At 44.9% G+C, this 24324-nt stretch overlaps 1 protein-coding gene across 4 annotated transcripts in view; it reads right to left on the bottom strand.

The window, feature by feature from the left end:
* Arid5b (AT-rich interaction domain 5B) overlaps positions 1-23099 on the bottom strand; it is a 183997-nt gene extending 160898 nt beyond the window's left edge. For 2 of the 4 annotated variants that reach the window (XM_039098745.2, XM_039098746.2), the window contains exon 1: positions 20167-21476. In XM_039098745.2, the coding sequence (XP_038954673.2) occupies positions 20167-20616 (450 nt within the window). In that variant the 5' untranslated portion in view covers positions 20617-21476. 4 annotated transcript variants of the gene reach the window in all.
* Between the last annotated feature and the right edge of the window lie 1225 nt (positions 23100-24324).

Below are 24324 nucleotides of genomic sequence, written 5' to 3'. Positions count from 1 at the left end.
TGCTCATAGGACACTCACGGGGGAGCACAAACGTGCACATACCAGGTAAATGGGCAGAGATAAGGGAGGTTTTATAAGTCAGTGATGGAGAGGGAAGAAGATGAGGGAAACCCACTGGGCTTCATCACGCTGATTTCAAAGACTGCCCTTGTAGCTCTCAGGACCCTAGTGAGAGATAGGATACTCGGTCAAGATAACCCAATGGGTTACAAAGGAAAAAAACAGGGGTTGGGGATTTAGCTCAGTGGTAGAGCGCTTGCCTAGCAAGCGCAAGGCCCTGGGTTCGGTCCCCAGCTCCGAAAAAAAGAAAAGAAAAAAAAAAAAACAAAGGAAAAAAACAAAAACTGAATCTGTGAGGTGGTGGGCCATAATGGAAACACAAGAGACCTCGAACACAGGAACCTAGGCCTGTACGGACTCAGTAGCACCTTCTAGAAGGTCACAGAGGGCAAGGTTAGTGACCAGGATGGGACAGACCCTTCCACCATCAACTTAGATAATCAAAGGAAGAACAAAAGAAAACACAGCTGCTTTTAGACACCCCTTATTCCAACCCTAGGAGGGCACCGATTTGGCTAAAATCCCTGGAACCACAAGGGCTCATGGGCGATGATGGTGAAGTCTACGGAGGCCGATAGAGAGGAGAAATGAGCAGCCTAGACAAGGATCGACCCCACAGACATATTCTACTCAAGTCCTTATCTTTGCTCTGGATTAATATCATCCTCTCCGATACAAGGATGGCAATAGGTGGTAACTACCATTTCCTAGTGGCCCTAGGAAGCAAAATCAGAAGCTATTGGCTCTAAGTTGGTGCCCTCAGTGGGAATCGCTCCTATTGTTGCCTGAAACATGCTACTAAGCCTTCCTTTGGCGTCAGCATTTGCTGCTGAACTGCACGATTCTGTCGCCTTCAGTAAGAACTCAGGTTGTAAACGTTTTTGGTGGAACCACAGCTGTACCCTTGCTTAACTCTCTTGTCCTCCCCAAAGAGCCGGGTGACATCCTTGTGTCTCTTGGGATCCCTCTCAGGTCTCAGGACCGTATACGTAAGGAGCACAGGCATGATTTGAAAAATATTTTCATGAAAATATTTTTCTACTTTGTGTGTATATGAAAGGGGGTGGAAGAGAGAGAGAGAGAGAGAGAGAGAGAGAGAGAGAGAGAGAGAGAGAATGTAAGTACAGCATGTATGTAGAAGTCAGAGAAAAAACTTGTGGAAATTTATTCTTTGGGGATCAAACTCTGATGGTCAGCCTGTAGACAAGAGCCAGAGTCACCTTGCCATCCCTTTAAAAATGTTTATTTGCATATTATGCATCTATCTATGTATTTATGTATCATTCCTTCTTTTTTAAAAAAAGATTTATTTATTTTTACTTATATGAGTACACTGCAGCTTTCTTCACACATACAGGTGGGATCCCATTACAGATGGTTGTGAGCCACCATGTGGTTGCTGGGATTTGAACTCAGGACCTCTGGAAGAGCAGTCAGTGCTCTTAATCTCTGAGCAATCTCTCCAACTTGCCTTTCTTCCTTTCTTTCTCTCTCTCTCCCTCTCTCTCTCCCTTCCTTCCTTTCTTTCTTTCTATCCATCCATCCATTGACTTTTTCCTGAGATATCTCATTTGCCTCCAAAGTAAGTCAGACATTGCTACTCAAGTTTCAGTTAAAAATACAGAGAGCTTCCTCTCCGGGAGGTGATGATAGCTCTTCATCTATGCTAGGGTTTATCTTAACCTTTGAACTCCATGGAAAAAATTCACCAAGGAGGTTTCTTGGCCACTGAGTTCTGGTTTTCCATCCAGCCCCTCCCCTTCCAGCATCTTCATTACCCTCGACAGTCACTCAGGTCAAGCCTGAAGCTCCAGGAACTAAGGGAATCTGTCCTAGCACAATCACGCTAAGGAACAATGCTTGAGGTGTCACGTGTTTGGTGTGACCAGTAAAGTGACCAGCCTTCAGGGTAAGGCCCACAGCACTTCACTTGCATATCAAACAAGCAAACAAAAACAACAACAACAAAACCTTAAGTATTATGTGTTCCTAACTACATCTAAAGGTGAGCTAAACTAAAACCTATTAGGTGAGGCTGTTCCCATGAGCAGGGGAACATTTTTCTCTCCCCAACCCCCTCCGCCAGAGAAAGTGTCAAGGGGAAGAAACCTCCCCAAATAGCCTCCAATTAATTTCCATTTCTTCTCTTTTGTTTTGCCTCCTTAAAGTTAAGGGCAATTTTCACAGAGAGCAAGGGATTGTATCCCACTGAGGAAAACTGAGTTGAGACCCGAGCTTGGCTGGGCTTCCTTCAGACAAATTGATGGACTGTTAACGCCACCATCTACTTTTTTTAACCGCTTTCAGATTCCTTTATCTAGCTTGGCACGCATATGCTGGACACTAAACCAGCAGCAAAACAAAGAAGAGAAATGGGGATGATTCTCAGTGTGCGAGCTCACCTGAGCTATCGATAAGAGTATTCTCGGTGTGCGTGCATGAGTGAGTGCGTGAGTGTGTGTGTGTGTGTGTGTGTGTGTGTGTGTGCTTGTGTGTACACATGTGGAGGCATTACCAGCTTTCTTCCTAAATCACCTTCTACTTAGTTTTTAAGATCCACTGTCCAACTGAACGTACCCCCTTCCTGATTCACCCAGATTGGCTGACCTGTGACCTGTGACCTGTGACCTGTGACCCGTGACCCGGGTCTGTCTCGCCAGTGCCGAGATTATAGGCACAGCTCTGTGGTGGATACCAAGAACTAAGCTCAGGTCCTCATAACTGTACAATGAAAACTTTACCAATGTACCTGTCTTGCCTGCCTTCCATAAGGACATTCTGTTGAAGCTAACTGGTTACACTGACTCCAAAATTCAGCCACCGCGCATGCCAGATCTGCTATGTGGAATAACTGAAAACCATTTATTACTCTTTTTTTTTTTTTTTTTTGGTTCTTTTTTTCGGAGCTGGGGACCGAACCCAGGGCCTTGCGCTTCCTAGGTAAGCGCTCTACCACTGAGCTAAATCCCCAGCCCACCATTTATTACTCTTAAAGCTCCCGTTTTTGTGGTCTGTTTGTTTGTTAAATCAATACGTGGCCCTCCCTCTAGTCTCATATATGGTTCAGCAGGCCAACATTGCCCAAGCTCTCCAAGGAATGGGCGGACTTTGTGCCTCGTTTGGTAGCTTGCTTGCCTGGTGGTCATGAAGCCCTGTGTTCTATCCTAGAACCTCATTCACTGGGCATGGTGACTCCCAGCACTCAGGGAGGAGAGGCCAAGAGTCAGCAGTTCAAGGTCACCTTTGGCCATACAGTAAGTTTGAAGCCGGCCTGGGCTATATGAAAGCCTCTGAGTATACGGACTGGGGTTGGGGGTGTGGGGAATAGAGCCGAAGAGCCCGAAAGTAAACAAAATCACAAACAAGGAACAAGAGGGGGCAGTACTGGGGGAGGGACAGTGAGCGTCAGTGGAGGGCAAGGGCGAGGACCTAGGGTAGCCAGGGAAGGTCTTGGTAAACAGAAAAAAAGGGAACAATGGCAGGTGGTCCAAGGTCAACCTCAAAGACAGAGGAAGACCTTGAGAGGAGCATCCAGCATACCCATGTCCTTTAGAGTTGAGGTGGGCTCCCTGTTTGAGTCTAGACCCATTTGGTCAATGTTCCGCTAGGTTTTGCACAAAAACTTCCCCAGGAGTCACTATCGGTATTAAACGTTGATCAGGGGCTGCCGAGATGGTTTAGTGGGTAAAGGTTCCTCCTGACCTTCAGGCGCCTCCTGAACCCATATGGTAGAAGGGGTGAACTGAGTCCCAGGAGCTGTCTCCTCTGACCTTCCGGTGGATGTTGTGACACCTATACGCACAGCCCTGAGACAAAATAAATAAATAAAACGTACCTAGTTGTTGCCGTTGGTTTTACGTTGGCAGAAATCTGCTATCTTTTCTTCAAACATTTAGAAGAACACATTGCTGAAAATCAACTCACATTATTCCTTAAAGAGAAACAGGTCATTCCCCGCACGGGAGAGACCAGCTAATTTCTATGGAATTCAGGGGACAGAAGGCCGGCAGTTTCTCTGAGTTGGTGCACGAAGGTTGAAGGGCATGGGGAGAGGGTTCATTTCGCTCATCTTTCCTTAATGATCTTGCTAATTAGAAACACAAACCCAAGGAACAATGCCTTTTATCTAGATTTTTAGAAGTCTCTCAGAACAATCTTGACTTATCTTGACTTAAGGCTCCATCTCAAAGACTATACCAGACAGATTCCTCTTTCTTATGGAGTGTGGTACCTGCTTCTATCCGCTACTGGCTTTCCGTCCTTCTCACTAGATTTACCCACATCAGATCCAATGCCATTTTGAGCTAAACTCCTCAAACGCATTGATCAAGACATTAGGTTTTAAAAAAGACTCAATATGGCTTGTTGACACGTTGTAAGACTAACAAATCTTTAAAAGATTAAAGCAATCTGCTGTCTGGTGTGTATGTCATCTATAATTACATGCCTACAAGAGGGAGGAGGTGTTTGAGGAAAGAGCTGCCCAAGGAGGCTGCCTAATGAGAGGAGAACAAGAAATAAAAGGACGAGGCAGAGCAAGAACATCTTTCAACCCACAGCAGACCAGCTGTCCGTGATGAAAGTCAGCTCTGTTGCTGACGGCCATAGGAGGCCGCTTAGAGGTCTCATCAACACCCACCTCTCTTCCCTCCACATCTATGTCTGAGTGTGGATGACACATGACTTCTCATCAACAGAATTAAGCCAAGAAGAATGGGATGCCACTTCTGAAAAGGGCTTACCATGTGTGTGATGGGATACACACGGGTGTCCATGTGTCATAGCAAGAGACCACTTGATATCCAGGTCAACAGCCCTTGGGATGTCAGACCTTCCGGGGGACAAGAGAATGAACCTGGAGACTGATTCAATTCCAGCAGAATTTTGTGGTAGCAGAAGTTTGAGCTCACACTGTGGTTGTAGTTCTGAGAGACGTCCAGTCAGAGACGTCCAGGTAACCTCCACTCAGGCACCTGACCCACAGAAACTGGGAAGGGTAAGGGTTGGCTGAGATGGCAAAACTAGAATGATTAACTTCGTGAGGAATTGGTAAGCAAAACCCCAATCCGTGACACAGGACACACTGTATGCTACCATACGATGACCAAGATGAGACCTGTGCAGTAGGGTGCTAAACTCCAGTTTCAACTGTCTTTGGAGAGTAGATGGCTTTTGTCTAAGCAGATGATGAGCCAATGGGAAAGCACTTCATGCCTCTGCCTGCATCCTGGATCAGGGGACGATATCTCTGGACATTTTTAAGGACTCCATAATAATGCCATCATACGTTTCAAGATAGGAGGGGAAAAGAAATCTAATATTGCCAATGAAAGAAGCACCCAGGGGAAAATGGGCTGATATCATTCTTATCTTGAACCCTGAATGATCCCCTCATAATACTAATTAATACTAATTAGGTTTAATTAAGTAGAAGTCAAAGATTTATAGCTGAAAATAGAAATGAGATACTTTTCTAGAGTGATACTGGATTATGTCCTTAGCTACCCCAGAAGGACTCGATGGCTCATGGCTTTTGTCTTCTTTCTAGCCTGTCAATCAAATATCATTTTCTAAAGACCGCTGGTCCAGCTGAGCAGGTGGCAATGTATTGGCTTCACATGAGATCTGTAAGACCATGAGCACAAAACCTTACAAGATTTCTGCCCAAAATCTAGACAAGATTGCTCTTTTTGTCTTAAAGAGAAAGAGGGGAGAGAGAGGCAACACACACACACACACACACACACACACACACACACACACAACTTGATTAATTAAGACAACCAAGGCATGTTTCTATTCGGGCATAGTGGGAATATCTTTCACTCTGCCAATCAAGAGGTTCTTTAAGGGACTCTGGGCCTAGGAGCACTCTGAGTACCTGGTTGGCTATTAAATTACTGATGTAGTAACATAAAAAATGTGAAAGAACAGAACATATACTGTAACGAAACCGGAAACGGAGCCCACAAATAATTATAAAAGATATCACCATTTATGTAACTCATAAAACTTGTATTAGAAAAAACATACTCAGCTTCTCTTACCAGAACCTTCTTTTTGCTTGCCCCAAGAGTCCAGGATAGATATTTTATAACCCAATACATGATTGCTGATGCCATATTCAACTTTTAGGAGCACAAAACACAATCCTATGGTGAATATTCACTCAAAACAGAAACGGGACACATAATTTCACCTAAGGCACAGTAAATCTGGTGACCTTTTAGTATGTGTGACCCATATATTTTGGAATAATTTGACAAGGAGTCCTACAACAGTGTTTTCAACTGAATTCTAGTAACCTGATATACACCGTGGGATTAGCCCAAAGCAAAAGGACCTCATGTCCCAGCTGGCAGGCACTCTATTTAGAACAGTGGTTCTCAACCTTCCTAATACTGACACCCTTCAGTGCAGCTCCTCATGTCGTGGTGACCCCCAACCATAACATTTCCTTCACTGCTACTTCATAACTATAATTCTGCTAATGCTATGAATCGTAATGTGAATATCTGTGTTTCCCTGATGATCTGTGAAAAGTCATGTGACCTCCAAATGGTTCAAGACTCCCAGGTTGAGAATCGCTGTTTTAGAGAATCCTTTCCCTAAGGTGCACCCAAGGTATTCTGGCCTGGATGTATCCTTCCACTGTGTTTGCGTCTTTGAAAGGAATGGACCAGCTTATAGCCTTTTACCCCATGACCAAGAAAAGTCATGAAGGAAGAGGAGGAGGAGGAGAAAAATAAGAAAAAGGAGGAAAAAAAAGAAGGGAGGAAGAGAAAGAGAAACAGGAAACAGAGAAGGCGAAACAAGAAGAGACGAGGAAAGAAAAGAGAGGAGGAAGAGGGAGACAAGGAACCGAACAAAATTTCAAATGAAGAAGCAGCAAGTGGCAGAGGCTTGCTTTGAGTAGAGGGAAAGTGGGTATATTTAAAATAAATGCCTGCTCCGAGCTCAGTGGACAGCAGGTTTCCTGGCGATTGCATCATGGAGCAGGGTGGGGGTTGGAACGTGAGAAGCTGCAGGTATGACCTTTGGCCCACTGAGGAGGAAGCTCTGGGGCACTGCTGGTGTCTCATGACTCTGTCATCCTCTGGTCCTATTGGATGTTGTTACAGCTCGTGCAGAGATGCTCACTTCAGCACCTTCAATGCCTCGAGTAGCCAGGGGAGAGTGGATCTGAGTGCGCCCACTTCAGAATCCAGAAATCTCAAACACAGACGAAAACCTTTGAACTCGTATCTCTGGGGACAGGTGAAACCCCAGGAAGCTAAGCTTATTTAGCGTCATGGGTTTCTCGGTTATTGTTTTTCAAACAATAGCCCAGTGACTCAAACCAATAAATTACTTATTAAGGGGCTGTTAACAGGATGTCTAACACCATGGCAGACTTCAAAAAGCTAGGATTAGTCCAGGACTAGGAAGAGCGGAGCTCACGCCAAATACCACGCCAAATATCTACCACAAGCTCCGGAGGATAAGCCAGGTCTTAGTTTGGTTCTGCCCGCCTTGTGATTTTATTAGATATTTCCAGTCGAGTTCCGGTCACCCCTTTCAGTGAAGAGACTCAGATGCCAGAGACACGAGGCCAGCCGGCCAGGAGAACACACTGAGTGACCGACAAAGTAAATATTCACTATTTTACCGGGAGCCCACACTGATGGTTTGTATTTTAACCTCAAAGAAGAAAACACGTCTGAGGAATTATTAATCAGCGCTGGCTTCAGACTTAAGTCCCAATGACATACTGGGACGCTTAGCTTCAGTCTCCCCGGTTTCTGGCCTAGGCACTGGACTCAAGACCTCTAACCACATGTGACACATACCCAGCATGGCCGTGCTGTTTCTTGCCTGTGGCTTTTCTTCTGCCTCAATTTCCCTTTTCCGCAGTGTCTATCAGAAACCTCTACCCACCAAAGCCCTAGTGTTTTTCGAGGTTCTTGTATCAACAGCCTCTTGCTCCCTGATGCCTAGGATCCCCGCCCCCTTCCCGTGGCCTTAGAGTAGGTGTGAGGGAGAAGACAGACTCACTACGCACAGCCCTACTATTCCTCAGTGTCCCTGCCTTCGCTCCGGATGCTGGAAGCCGGCTTAGATCTGAGTGACCGCTCAACTCGCTCCTACCACCCCCATTTCCTGCTGCCCCCCCCCCTTTAAACCAACAGGTTCCTTCTGGGTTAATTACAGAAAATGAACCAAATCTGATAACATAATTTAAGGCTCTAGGGACACTGCAGGATGGGTCACAGCTAGGCTAAAAGTCGTGTTTTGTTTGGCCCACGGAGCATGTCACAAAGTGGATTGAATGGTCAATGGACATCATGCAGAATTCTAGCCTTTCATACGAAATTGACGACTTGGCAAAATTGAGACGATTCCTGCCTGGCAGTGACAGGTAGGGCCTGAGGAGCAATGGTTTAGAGCCACACAGCAAGTGAACTTTACAGTTCCCAGCTCTCCACTGAACACCATATTGTCCCTTAGATGTGTCTGTCTGCCTTAGATGGTTGGTTCCCACATGGGCCTGTGTGTGCTCCACAGGGGTCCCTTTCCTCTGGACAGCCACGGAAGGCTTCCTGGAGGAAGATGGAAAGACAGACGCCGTCTGTGTGGTGTTTCTGTCATAGTGAAGCCTCAACTCATTAAAGCATTCCTCTCTCTCTCCGCTCATAACCAGAGCAGACCAAGGTTTCTCTGTCTAGACCATCAGCACCTTGGAGTCAGAATAACTCAGTTTCCTTTCAGTCCTTGTCACTTTCCTGATGGATGACCTTAGAATCCTGGAGCGTTCAGACAGGTGCTCAAATTATCCTTTCACAAAATGGGAGGCGACAGGAGAACCTTCTAGAGCCTTATGCTATGAGACGTATACACAGAAGTAGCATCTAAAGCCATCAGCAGGGAGTTTTAAGATGAACTCAGGTAACAATATCTTTGACCAGGATTTGGCAAGCATTTTCAGGAATGGTTCGGGCATGAAATATTTTAATCTCAGCGAGTCTTTGTCATAACTTCTCAGCCACTATAATGTGAACACTGTCAGTAAACATTATGGGATGTTGTGTACTAGTAAAACTTTATCAATTTTTTTAAGCAGGCAATGATTTTGGCATATGGGCGTTAAGTTTCCATCATCCACACAGCCAGACATTTTAGTCATTAAAAATGATGTTTGTTAGGTGATTGGTTTAGGCACAGATGTCCCCACATGGCATCTGTAGTATTGAGAACTGGGTCACTAGACTCCCAAGGCCATGTCTTTTCCCATCATCCTCCAGCAATGCTGCTTTTGTCTTCCTTCGTCAATAAACGTCTTAGGCTTCCCCTTGAAACCTCATTAGACTTCTCCCACAGTGTCATTGCAGGCCTTTCAAAGATGGCCAGTCACCCATGTCATGGGAACCTCTATTTTTTCCTTCATTACTCTGACCAGGACACAGGATTTGGGGTAATTTGATGAACCGTGTGTCTACTCTCTAGCTGCCTGTATGTTCCCGTGTTGGGTCTGTGTTCCCTAGACTACTCAGAAGACATCCTGGAGGCACTGAGGCTAAGACTTCTCTCCTGTGACAATGGACTTCAGGTGGGCTCTAAGGAGCTTTTAAATTCCAGTATAGAGCATGTGACACTACCATAGATGTGTATGGGTATCAATCAGTCACCAACCTAACTACCGATTTCTAGAGGTTCAAATAAATACCAAGTCAGTGCTCAGTAAAGGTCCCAATATTTGGAGTCGTTAGTGCATCCTAAAGTTATAGGGATTCACATCGAAAAAATGAAACTGCTTACCCTTCGTCTTCGGAAGAATTAGGGAAAGCCTAGAGTTCAGTCTTAGGTCTAAGTCTCACCTCTGTGTGAACTTGGGCATGTTACTTAGCCCCACTACATCTATTTTGTTAGTAGTGAAGTAGTAACAAGTTACTCCAAACCTTAAAGAATCCCCACCATAATTACATGAGCCGCTCTATGGACGATTGATAGATAAATGCCAAGGTGCTGCCACATAAGGGCTCGGCTGTGGGAAATGTTGCAACTTTGATTTGAGTGGTAACAATGTGGGGAAACTGGACTCCCTGCCTCAGAGTTCCTGCTACCTGAGAGTCTATCTTAATGTCCAGGGAAATTAGACAAGGGCCTTTATCTTAAGGAACCCTGGCAATCAGTAATGCCAAGAGACCCCGGGACTACTCATGTCTAAACCCACAAATGTCTGTTGATGGCAACAGAGCCAAAGAATGGGCCTGACCAATGGACAGCCATTGATCCTTCCAACCAGAGAAAGTCAGAGAGAACTTTAACTTTCTAGGCGCGGTTTCCATCGGTATGATATTTGGAGACACAACAGGTAGGTCCAACCTAAACTTGACCAAAGTTAGGGCACCATCTTATCAAATCAGCAAGATGGAAGCCCCCAACCGAAGCTTTTTGGAAACTATAAGGTTACTCACTTTTCTCCTACAGAAGAGGGCTAATTTGTTTTTCTCCCAAATGGTTCCCTGAGCTGAGTCCCAGTCAGTCAACAAATCAAGGTTGGACCAAAGATTTGGTCAAAACCACTTGTGTCTGACATGCCTTAGGAAGACTACAGTGAACCCAGCTTACAAATAACAAGATGGGGACTTGGCCGATCACCTCTGCGGTGCATCAGCTTTCCTCATAGAGGCCCTGAAGCCATACATATGTGTCCACACGTACATAAGCATGTATATGTTATTTTCACTGGTAACGTCTCTAGATTCATTAAATTGTGGTTAGCACATAGAATTATGTATTTAAGGGGTAGATGGCAGCAATCTGATGCATGCATACCACACAAAACATTGCCGTCCACCACCTCACAGAGCCTCCACTTAGAGCCCATGAGTACTTTTAAGGACTTCAATTCTCTTACCATTCACATGTACCATGCTGTCCAGGAGCACCTCAGACCTTAGCCATCTTCCGACTGAGACTCTGTGCCTTCTACTCGCTCTCACCCTCTATAAACACAGTTTTAGGGCACGTTTCTCAGGCCACCGAGATGACTCGGTGAGTCAAGACACTTGCCGCCAACCCTGACAACCTGAGTTCAGTCCTCAGGACCCACATGGTGGAAGGAGAGAACTGACTCCTGAGAGTTGACCTCTGACCTGCACAATAGCCACTTGTCCTCACTCACAAAATAAGGAAATAAATGTAAAATAAAATTTTATGTATATAATATATACATATTATATATATAAATCTGTACACACGCACATATATACATATACATACATATTTCTTCCTTAAGAGTACACAGAATTAGCATGACTGAAATATTTGCACTAAGCCCTTTGTCTCCAGTTAGACTGTGCTCTTTTGTCCTGGCTAACTGTGCTTTAATTAGCAAATATCTGTAAATAATTTACTTGCTTTTCAAACACAATAGAACAATGGGGTCAGCTTCCACATACATTTACCAAGCCTGTATCTGGATCTTAAGCTAGGCTCTCCCATTGTTCAACAACTGTATTAAGCCGCCTCCTTCTTGCTGCCTTCCTTGGTGGAGGTTGGGGGTGGGGTGGGTCTAGAAACCCAAGTTCCAGTAACAACGCCATATTCTACTGGACCCCAGAAGCCCAGTACACAAGGTTCAGGCTTGTTCAAGCCCTAAAACCCCCCCCCAATGAAAAATAAGAACGTATCCCAAGAATAGGCCATGGAAGCAGTTGTTCTAGGATGAGGGTGCCCATCAAATCCCTTCATCCCGTGAAACCCTTACAGTGTGAGCCTGACCCCCCAAAACCCCAGACATGAGACACCCGAGGAATCCCAGCACCTCATCTGGGCTCCGCAGGGGTTAAAACTGCTCCATGCATGCAGTGCAAAGCAAGACGTTAAATCAAATCAGAGAGACTGCTCCGGGACCAGAGGCATATTATTTTGAATAAGATTGAAAAGGCCAGAAAAAGCAATTCAAAAACATTTCAATTATGTATTTCCCAGAACTACATCTTTGAGCAAGTAATGCAAATGCTACCACCACAATAAAACTTCTTCCCGAATAAAAGCATATAAAGCAGGTTGAGCAGCATATACTTTATAGATCATATGCATATTTCGGACTATTAATAAAAAAATGCAAAAAAATCTATGTGTGCCTTACTCTCCGAAGCAATACAGTAATTATGATTAAGGGACACACGGCACGGAGAGAGCCAATTTATCTTCCCGGTGCTCAGGAATATACTATTGTGTAACTAAGCAACTAAAGACAAAATATGGTGTAATTAATTCACTCCTATGCTTATTTAAAAGACACAATTAGAACATTTTTATTTTCCAGCTTGCCCAGTAGCTCACCATGCTTGAGGCCGTAGAAAGGAAAGCCTAATTCGCAAAGACAGGAGTTTAATGTTTAAGCCAAGCATGGGCTTTAGAATTGAACAGGAGAGAACCAGGACACTGGGAGTCATGAGAAAGGAAGGTGGGGGAGGGGTCAAGAGATGGGCTAGCAACACGTGGCCTCTGCTGTCTGTTTCCTCGGTCGGATGTAAGGGCTGAGCATGGCTGTGGGCTGGATTGTCCTGCGCACGAAAATGTAGGCTGCTGTACCCATAAGGCACAAGGGGTCTAAAGAAAATTCACGTCATCAAGCCACCATCCTAGTCTGAGTGACAATGTCAAGTCTCCGTCTTTCCCGCTGCGGGTACGCGTCTGCTGTGGGCTGGATCCATCGGCTTGACTTCAGAGCCCTCTTTTTAATAATAGTTTTCCGCATGTTTTCCAGTGGGTTTATATGGCGCATAGACATTACATGCGTGTGTGAGGGGCGGGGCGTTCGCGCTTCCCCGTATGAGTGTTCGTGCTTGTGTGGGCCAGAGGTTGAATTCAGACGCCCTCCTAAACAATCCTGTACTTTACTATTTGAGACGGGGGTCTTCTACTGGACCCAGAGCTCATTAGTTTGTTAGAATAGCTGCTCACTAAACCCCAGGGATCCCCGGTCTTCCCCTCCTAGCCTTGGGATTAAAGGCATGGATACCTGGATGCCTAACTCTCGGGTCCTCTGATATCCACCGAGCCAGCCCCGAACCCACATAATTTGAAAAGTGTTGCCAATATGATGCTCAGAGTCCAGGATTTGCATGGACATGCTCTAAGGGCCAAGGCCTAGGTTCTGGTCTATGGAAACACGGGTGAGGATTATACTACGCCCTGAACGAGTCCACGTTACACAAGGACTCAGGGACAGATGCTTCCAGAAACAAAGGATCCATGACCACATCGCTTAGAGCTGAACGAAATCTCTTAGGCAGCAATCGATAGGTTTGTTTTAAATACCCTTAAAAGCAGAGTCACCAAGTAATCATTAGTTACAATATTATTCTGAGTAGAGGATGGCAAATATCCAACTGCCCTGCTATAAAAAATGACAAGCGAACGCATTGGATTCAAGCAATTATATGCTGGATATCGGTTAAAACAAGACTTTGATAAATGAGCCCAAGTTGCGCGTTACCAGATGCCACTATGAACAACGGCGTGCTTTATTAATAATTAATAACCAAGTATTTACATGCGTGGACTCTTGTACTTCATAAAAAAAAAATAACATTTCCTGAGTACGGGCCTGACCGTTTAAATGTCAAGAGAGGTTTTAATTGCTTTCGGTACGGAGTCACTATTAAACCTTGGTTAAGGTCACCCATCTGAGAAAAATGCTATCTTTTGTGAACTGCCACAGGACTAGGCTGGAGACTGACTCTTCCTCTCTCCAGAAGTCTCGGTTTCAGTTTTGTCACTACAAAGTCCCTAATTTCAACGAGCTGACTGTTGAAGATCAGAAGGTACCCGGAGAGACCATCATGGCGGTTCCAGGCTGAACCCTGGATCTAAAACATTGGCTTATTTCTTTGGACAGTCCAACTCACAACATCCGTTCACATGTTTTGTCATCCACTGGGGTGATGTGGGTTTTAGTAGAAGAGGAGAAAGTGTGAGATGGGGTCCTGAGGTAAGCTAACAAACTGGTGACCAGCCAATGGGCCATGCTGAACGACATCATTTCTAAAAAGATTTACTTAGTTATTTGTTATGTATGTGTGCGTGTGAGCCCGCAAGAGTGCATGTATATCCCATGTGTGCGGAAATCCACAGAGGTTAGAAATGGGCATCAGATCCCCGACATGGGAGTCACACACAGTTGGAGAGCCATCGGACGTGGGTACTGGCAATCAAACCCAGATTATCTGCAAGAACAGAATGCACTCTGAAAGGCTAAACCAGGTATTTTGAAGTTTTTTTAAAAGTTAAATCAGCTGTCTGCATGTGTTTATGTGTGCAAACATGAGTGGGACACTCCTGGGGTCCAGAAGTGGGTCACAGATCTCCTGGGTTTGGAGTTACAGGTGGCTCAGTCTTTGTAAGATAAATAGAGGATCTGAAATGACTGAGCTATCTTTTCAGCCCCACCCTCCCAAGTGTTGTCATTTCATGCTCAGCCTTTCTGAACTCAGTGAACTCCAAGGAAGAGGGGAACCGTGCTAGCTATGTTACCTCACACAAAGAGAGAGCCCTGAGACGCACCAAACTAAAGCACCATCAGCTCACGAGTTCTTGAGAAGGGGATTCATGACCCTGAGGAGAAACGCCTCTAGCACATAGTGGGTACTTTATAAATGGGCATGCGGCCCTAGCACACAGTAGGTATTCTGTAAAAGTGTATCTGGCAATTGAGACTCCCAAGATAAAGATCTCGCTTTCTACTTTCTAGAAAGAGCATGAAACATCCAGGGAGACCTTAGCTCATTTGGACTTCAACTCGGGACGGCAGCTGGAAAGTCTGACGATATTTGTTTGACCAGAATCTGTCAATCAGGGTGGGATAGTCTGTGAGGTTCCCCAAAGGGGCGGTTCCCTTCCACCTCCGCTGTGCTTAAGGGCTCAGTGCACACTAGTGCACATAGACGCCATGTTTTCCAGTTTACTCATGTGACAGGATATCTCCGATTGTGTCTGTCTGTATGTCTTTAAGCGTATTGAACTCACCGCTTTGTTAAGATTGATCAGCTTCTGGAGAAAAGGGGTCAGTTTGTCAAGTGTTTTCTAGTCATCTTGTTACCACCTACGAGGTTAACCCTCAGCAAGTAGGAATATATATATATCTGATGAACATAAGCCAGACAATACCTATATTGCCTGGAACTTGGATCTCAGCCATTCAAAATATACTTTAATGTGAATTGTATTTATTCACAAAAAAATGAATGTCTTAGACTCCATATTAAAACACGTCCATGGGGTTGGAGATTTAGCTCAGTGGTAGAGCACTTGGCTAGCAAGCGCAAGGCCCTGGGTTCGGTCCCCAGCTCCGAAAAAAAGAAAAAAAAAAAAAAAAAAACCACGTCCACATCTGTAAACGATAATGACATTATACTGATACCAATTATCTTATAATACGAGATCCTGTTCTGAGCCAAGTAGGAAAGAGGAATAGGGACTGAGGAAATAGCTCGTACCAAGAGCATGTGCTAAACAAGTGCCAACCAACTGAGTTCAGTTCCCAATACTGAAGAATAGAAACGTTCCGTCTTCTACATCGACCTTATGGGTCAAGGGTCAGAAGACTCTTTCTGGAAAGGAGCAGGCCAGATAACAAATTTTTCTACTATGTTGTTGATCATGTGGTAGCCGTCAAAAGTATTAGCTGTGTTGTCCCAGCTAAAGAGTTTCAAATACTATATAAATAAATGACTTTGGCTACGTCCCAATAAAACTTTATTTACAAACTATCAGAGGGCCAGATTTGGCCTTCAAGTTTTAGCTGGCTGGCCCTTAGCAGAGTCCAGTTGAGTGGCCCCCATGCAGTGCTTTACTTCTTGTTCTAAACATGGTTAGAGATGTCCCTTCATTTAGTTTTAAAGAATGACTATGAACAGACAGTAGCCAGGGTAACTGAAGTCATCAGTCGCTGAGTTCCCATGGGTCCTGATTCCAGATGAAAATCACCTCTACCACAAGAGGCTGAGTTTACCTAAGTCCTGTGCTGGCTGCCCCACCCCCACCCCACCCCACTCCCTTTTTTTTGTAATCATTGTCTCTGATTTTCTCAGTAGAATTAAGATCAGCAGTTCCATTGTACAGATGAAAAAATGGAGTCTTGGGCGAGGCAGAGCACCATTTAAGGACAGAAAAACAAGTCAAGGAGACTCAGAAATCTCTAAAATCAGCTTACGGGCTTTGCAAAAACAAAGACAGCCCAAGGCAGAACCGTCTAGATTCCAGAATGCATCTGCCTGGCCCCCAGGTATGACCAAATCAGGTAATCTTTTGAAAAATGTTGCCGGTCCGGTTTGCAACATTTTTCAGTAGCAAAATAAAAATTCTTAAGAAAGCTTCTGTTCTGATGACACAGCTAAACTCAACACACAGAGGAAAAACAGCCCCAGTGGAAGGAACCAGAGTCACCAGGGACTTTTAGCAAAGTAACCCAGGAGTTGCTAGGAACGATTCAAATTCCAATGAGAAAAGCACATACCAGTATTCAGGATAACAAACACAGACAATCACTACTGACTTATCCACTGAGTACCTTTCCACCACATAGTAGTAGCTCATTTAGTCCATAAAACAATCCCAGGAAGTAGATACCACATGCCCATATATGGATGAAAATATTGAGACACAGAATGCTTGAGAAATCCTTCAGGATTCTATCACTAGATTGAGACCATTGAAAGTCTTCAATGTCTTGGATTCAACTCCAACTTATACTGCTCTCATTAGAATAGGCATCTCTGAAGCGGTTTCTAAACGGATCGCCACTTACGGTGTATCCTGGACGGTGACAACTACATACTGTTAGAAATCCTGAAAGCAAGCTGGAGTCCAAAACATCCAGGCATGCTTGGTCTTGACTCCATGACATCATTAGCTTAACTTTCCCCATCCCTAGTTCCAGGCCATCAACAAACCTTCATGTAAAAACCCAAGCCTGCACATGCATGCATTCTGAAAGTCAACCGCCGATAAATTAAGTCCTTGGCAATTTGAGAATGAGCATGATCAGAGGTTGCCCAGTATTGGGATCAATTACCCACCAACTCTGCCATGTCCTCCCCTGAAGAGCTACTGGGCACATGTGCCAATCGAGGGTGATTACCAAAGGCACTCCCTCCTTCCCCGGGCCCTGTTCTTCCTCTTGTGCTGAGTCAAGACAGCATCACGATTAAATCCAACAAAATCCAATAAACGTCACTATGACATTTTATTATTTATATATAAAAAAAGTTTATAACATTCTTACCCTGAGTCCTTTTTATTTTAAGCATCTTGAAATATCTAAAGTGCTTTCCCCTACATAAGAATGTCTCTCGATCCCTCAAATTTTTCAGTAGTTCTCGTTATTATTCCCATTTGATGGGAGAAGAGACTGAGGCTCAGATCTTTATGGTTATTTAAGGTCGAACTGAGACTAAGTTGCAGAATAGAAATCTCTCTGTGTGTGTGTGTGTGTGTGTGTGTGTGTGTGTGTGTGTGTGTGTGTGTGTGTGTGAGAGAGAGAGAGAGAGAGAGAGAGAGAGAGGTACTTGTATGCATGGGGTACTAACATGTTTGTGGAAGTGAAGAGACAACCTCAAGTGCTAACATCTACCTTGTCTAAAGTCCTGTTCACTGCTGTGTTCCATCTCCAGCTAGGATCACTGCTTCCAGTTTATGAGGCACTGAGGATTTGAACCCGGCTCCCTATGCTTGCCCAGTAGATGCTTTATCCACTGAGCCATCATCTCCTTAGCCTCAAACATCTTTTGCAAAACGCCTTTCCTCACTGCAGATCACCAGCCCTGGCCATGTCTGATGTCACTATCGCCCTGGAAACCAATCAATAGCTAATTATTAATAACTATGAAAATAATTTCGCTCTATGGCTTCGGTTGGGATTACTTGAACTACGTAAGATAAAGTCTTCTAACCCTGAATGTCCGAGCCCTGAGGGCTGATTGGGTAGCCTCATTTTAAAATGATCAAGAGATCGCCTTTAACGGCTCATGCTTGGAGAATCTACTACCATGTGCTTTCTTGTTTCAAGAATAGGTTTTCGGGGGTGGGGATTTAGCTTAGTGGTAGAGAGCTTGTGTAGCAAGCGCAAGGCCCTGGGTTCAGTCCCCAGCTCCAGAAAAAAAAAGAAAAGGAAAAAAAAAAAAAGAATAGGTTTTCATTGGAGGACACAAGCTTAAAGTTCAGGAAGGACTGGGTGAGACTGGCCACATTTGACAGGCAACATGACCTTGGTATGTTCCTGTCTCCATCTATAAAATGGGTAGGCACAATCCTGCATCACCCGGGTCTCCTGCAGTGACTGCAAAGATTCATGTGGAATTAAAAAAAAAAAAAAATCTGCTGCAAATCACAGCGAACCACACAGGGACGCTATTTCTAAACTCACACAATGATCATGTTTCTGCTTTTAGAACTGACGTCTTCCCATTTCAAGAAATCAGAAAAAGGCAGAACAACTCTTTTTCAGCAGAGAATACTGAGTCCTGGTTGTCCTTTTCAGATAGGTGCCGATGTCAGCTCAATCAGGAAATTATTAACCTCCATTTGGTTACTTAAAATAAACTCTACTGGCTGATTAAATGTTCTTGAACACCAAGAAAACATTCCCCTGCATTTACCAACGGCAAAGGCATCCTTCAAAACTATTTAAAATCAATAATAAAAACCATTTCAATGTATATAAACAAGTTAATGGAGTAGGCGAAAACAAAGCAAATTTCTTAATGAGAGGCCCTGTTGCCCCCTCTAGGCGCCTGCAGTAAATGCTGGTCTGTGATTCTCCTCCCCAGGAGCCTGGCTGCTGCTGTTCTGCTAACGTCTGACTTAGGCCAGGGGGGAAATGACATCACCGGGGTGGAAAAGCGATCCTGCACCGGGAAACTTTCTACCTGGTTTCCATTTGTCATAATTATTTTGCACAATGCAGCTTCCATTTGCATAATTTTGAGGCGTGTCATTATCTCAATTGAAAATTGTTTTAATATGGCTGAATAACTCACAATGACATCAGCCGAAGTCCTAATGAAATATACAAGTATAATCATACAGCTAATTACCAGCCGTGTTAGCATTAAAAAACAAATCATGCATAATATTAGACTATGCATAAGCAGCTGAGGATTATAAATAGAGCCGCCCTCTCTCCACAAACCCCCTAGAGTTTACTTTTAAATGGCAAGATTAATTTTCTGAGGTATGGCTCATACAGTAGATACGAAATGCCTAGATCATTACAGCTCCCCATAAGGAACAATTAAAAAGAGATCGTGTGTTTAAAAACGTATCTACTCATTGTCAACAGCTCTGACAGACAGATGGGATCGTCTGTGGATTTTAGTCTTAAATCAGAATTCGCCATTTAGTTACACCAACAGAAATTAAAGAGGATCTAGTGGGGTCAACCCGGGGTCTTTTCAACAAATATTCCAATTTCAATTAAAAAAAAAGAGAGAGAGGAGAGAGAGAGAGAGTGACCACAAATATCCCATAAAACACTGAATGATTTCCTCCTGGGTTTAGTCCGAAGTCTGTTAGGCACCAGCTCTTTTCTGGATATTTAATCCTTCCCTTCTCCAGATCACAGGCCATGTTGAAGTAATAAATTTGAAAAGCAAATAATAAGAAATCAGGAAGGGGGAGGGAGAAGGAAGACAGCTGCGCAGCAAAGTTGGGTCGGGGGAGGGGCTTGAGCCCGGGGGAAGTCGCTCAACCTGTTGGTGGGCTGCAGGGGTCCCACTCTGCATCCACACAGCACCTTAGTCAGGCTGCAGGCGGAGCCCGGGAAACCGAATGCTTACACCCTAGGCTAGTCGGGGAGGGCGGGGGAGGGGTGTGTGCAGGGAGGAGGGCGGAGCTTATTTCCGAAAAGGCAGATTCCTGGGCCGAGGTTCTGACGAACTCCCTTAATTAACCAGCCGCGGACCACTGAGGGGTAATTCGATCCGGGGGAGAGGGAGTGAGCTAGCAAGGCCAAAAGTGCAATCAACTCCATCAGCTCCAGGAATTTCTGCCTGGGCTGGCAGCTCCAGGGCCCCGGAGGAGTTCAGCACCGAACCATTCATTTAACAACAGACCTACCTCGAAAGCTCGCGAGCCTGGCGCCGAGCTAGCTGCCCTCAAAAGTCTCAGTCTGATCACCCTGCTCTCTCTCGGGAGACACAAAGCCTGACCAGGGGGGCCGTGCGCCCTCCCTCCCGCCGCGCCCTGAGCGCAGACTCCCCAAAATAGTTCCCGTGTGTGTGTGTGTGTGTGTGTGTGTGTGTGTGTGTGTGTGTGTGTGTGTGTGTAAGGGGTGGGGGTAGCTATCGCTTCACCGAGCTCGGCCCTCGGACCCGGGGTGCCGGTAGAGGTGCGGTCACACCCGCAGTGACAGAGCCCGAGGGAGGTGGCCCGGTGGCTGCGCCGCGGGGTCCCCTCCGCGTCCACCCGGCGCGCAGCCTCGCACCTCACCGCAGAGGCCCCTGCACCCAGCCCCACACCCCACTGGAAGACGTCCACTTCGCGTGGAGTCACTGGAAACCAGAACATCAAATGGCTCCGGGAGGAGGGGGAGTGGGCGCGAGATAGTTCTTAATGCCGAACGTGTTTGTGCCGGTTACACGACCGCTTTGAAATCCGCCCGGGCAGATGCGCAAGTTATTTGAATGTATTATCCCAGTACCTGTCATTTATCACTTCAGTCAACACGCCTTTGCCAACTCAATTGCTTTTGATCTCATTCTGCCTCCGTTTCGTAATTTCCGCCCTCTTAAACATATCAAATACTTAAAAGAAAAAAAAAAAACGCGAACAATATCAAAACCCACTAAAAGAAAGCTACCAAGCCTAGGAGCCAGGCATGAAGGTACAACTAAAAAAAAAAAAAGCAAAAAAATATGTATATTAAAATATGTATATTAAAGCATGGGATATTAATCTTCAAGAGGAGGTAGCTAAACACACACACACACACACACACACACACACACACACACACACACACACCCTGGAACAAAACCCTTCTCGACAAGTTATTTGATCTTGACTAAAATCAGCAGTTGGACGGTCTTTGTAAAGCTGACAGCCAAACTCTGACAATGGTAAAATACTCCAGCCCCAGTTAGTGGCGCTACCCCTTTAAAAAACGAGCGGATCCTGCTCACCGCAGAACTGAATACAGTATTTTCAAGCTTGCCTTATAATACGCATTACTGGAGGGGGGGTGGATAATAAAGAAGGAAGAGAGGGAGAGATAGGTTTACCACCTCGCCATGGTCGCTATTTCGGCCTTGGGGAGTGTCTTCGGGAAGGAAATAAAGTTTCGAGCTGGATAAAAGTTGCCGGCTGGTCCTTTCTTCCCACAACAGCTGGAGCTCCGCTATGCAAATCGGATCCTTTGGCGTACATCTTACAAAGAAAAAGTCGCCAAGGGACAAGATTCTTGGTTTTCCTTCAAGGTGGAATTGAAAAGCCTTATAGAAAATATAAGGTCCGTGTAAGCCACACGGTGAGCCGACCCACTGCAGGAGGGGGAGAGAGAGGGAGAGGAGAAAAAAAAAAAAAAGCACCACGTAAATAATGTAGCCATCAAGCACAAATATCTATTCCTAGGCACATTCACACACAAGACTCTCAATACAGACCGACCCACAGATAGAACGTTGGGTGAAAAATATTACAAAACCCACTAATTTTCTACCTCCCCTAAAAAAAAAAAAAAAAAAAAAAAAAAAAACCCTCCGGGTCCTCACCACCACCCCTTCCCAGTTCCCCATATGAGGCGATAAAATTACATTATGTAGGTATGATCAGCGTAGGGATTTTTTAAAAAAACAATAAAAATGATTTTGGGGGGATGCAGAGGGTAAAAGTTTGGTAAAAAGTTTGTGGGGGGTGTGGGGGGGTGTGAGGGGGTGGGTGAGCTGGGGGGTTGGGGGCTGCCGGGGGGCGGCGGGACCGCAGGAGCGGAGGAGAGCGAAATACCTGGAGTGAGTTGGGCTCCATCTCGACGTTCTGAATTGATTGAACTCAACATTCTCTCCAAACTTGTTGGCTTGAATGGATTGCATCAGGTCCTGGCAGGGGAAAGCATTCTCTGCTTGCAGCCGGCGTGATGTCTCAATATAAAACTAAGCTCTAGCCTCCCCCTCGACACCAAAATGATTGAAAATATATCCTAATATTTCTTCGAAGACTCAATTTTCATCTCCTGTCAAAAAGATGTGGGTTTGCTGCCAAAGATGGGTTGATCAAATTCGAAATAGGGAGAAGGGCTCAGTCCGACCTCGGCGGGAAGAGAATGGATCAAGGCAAAAAGCAGACAGGAAGATGTAAAAAAAATTGAAACCCACCCTAAAACCAAGTAATGAGGGTACGTTTATCTACCCCGTTTCTGTGTCTGTGGCTAACGTCGGCTGAGATTTTTGGAGCAGACCACGTCTCCCGAGCTGCGTTGTGCATCTGACAGGACCTGCTTGTATATGTCTAATATAAAGAACATTTCCTGCAGAGATTCCGGGGCGCCGCTCCTCTTTCTAATGCTCCTTAGCAGATTTGCTGTTATTAGACATGTAGATTTGTTTGATAGTTAAATTACGTTTCCTCACTGCCATGTTTGAGAGAACTAATCTGTTAAATTATCTTCCGATGCCTATTTACACGGAAGGGAAAAGTGGGTTATCGATTATATAAACATATAAATATTAATGCATTTGTTCGCTTCGCAAAAAAAAATACTCAGCAGGGGAAAAAAAGGAAGAAGAAGAGCAGAAAGACAAGTGAGCAGTGCACACACGTCTCGTGATTTTGCAACAATATTGAACGGACAGCAACTGCATTTAGGGAGAGGAACAATAAACCGTGCATGATAAATCAATACATGCGAGCCGCGAGTCTGCTCGGAATATGAATTCGGGCTCCGGGTTCTGCGTGTGCATTCTTTAATTTTGAAGTATATACACTCGTACGTGTTTACAATGCTGATGGGCGCCAAGGGCTCTCTCAAATGATAATGTGTTTATATAACCCGGCGCTACAGGAATAATATACCGACTTCTACCCCACCCCCAATCCTTCCCGTGCCCCCCTCCTCCAAAAAAAGGGAGGGGGAGCTTTCTCGGTAATAGTTTGAAACTGAAAAAAATAATCCATTTGCAAACTAGTTAAATATCATCAGAAATTAAGCTGTTAGAAACGGGGGGGGGGTGGTTAACACATCGTAAGACAATAAAGGTTTTAAATGTGTATATTTATTGTTCTAGAGCCCTGGAGCATTGCGCGGTTTGCATGCACGGCTATTATGCAAACAGAGAAACTTAAGAGCCACAGAACAAGGAACAAGCAGGGACTGCAAAGCCCTCGCTCGCTGCGACCCAGCTGCCGGTCCTCCGCCTGGCTCGCTTGCATTTTCGCAGCGTTGATGTAAAATGGTGTACTCACTTCCCCCACCCCTTCCCGGCTCTCCTCCCACTCTTTCCAGCACCCCCCAACCTCCCCAGCGATTTTATTATATTGGCACCAATCTTTCCAGAGTGGGTCTGGCAGGCTAAAAAAGTAAACATGTACTATATGGGGGATAAGGTTTGTATAGTACGACAGTTGAAACTCGATCCGCGATAAAATTACAGGATGTTGAAATTACTAGCAAGCTATTTTTAACGCTTTCGCAACGTTTCACCTCTACCCGCAGCATCGAGTTGAGACAGGATTACTTTAATGAAAATTATATTCACATGGCTGAAGTTAATACACCCAGCAGAGCACAAACGCCTCGTCTTCGGTGATCTGGCGGTGGAAGGACCCTCTGTGTGTGTTTTGACGCTTTTTTTCCATAACGTCTGCCTCCGCTGCAGTAAGAATTAGGGCGCTGAACATTATCTAAAACACATTTTTTGATTCGGAACATGGAGAAGTCATAAAAAAAAAGGCAAGATGTATCTTGTTTCTATATACACAGAGATAAACGAAAGAAAATGGCAGATCCTCCAATTACAATAAGTAATAAAAGCCCATGCCAAAAAGCCCGTATTCTGGAAGCTGTCGAAAAGCTATTTTAATAATTTAAAGTAATATTCCAACTCCGCACCGTGGGGGAGGACAGTGTACCAATTTACAGTCTTCCATCTTTTGCATTAGCCAAATTATGACTTGCACATCACTCCTTAATTATCTTCCTTGAAATTTCATCTGATCTTACCATTTCATAAACATGGGTTAGAGAGAGAAATTACAGCCCTTTCGCCCTCTCTTTTTAACTTT

The sequence above is a fragment of the Rattus norvegicus genome, chromosome 20, assembly GCF_036323735.1.
Source record: "Rattus norvegicus strain BN/NHsdMcwi chromosome 20, GRCr8, whole genome shotgun sequence".
NCBI classification, from domain to species: domain Eukaryota; kingdom Metazoa; phylum Chordata; class Mammalia; order Rodentia; family Muridae; genus Rattus; species Rattus norvegicus.
Note: the sequence above shows the minus strand (reverse complement) of the source record. Positions and strands in the feature narration are given on the sequence as shown.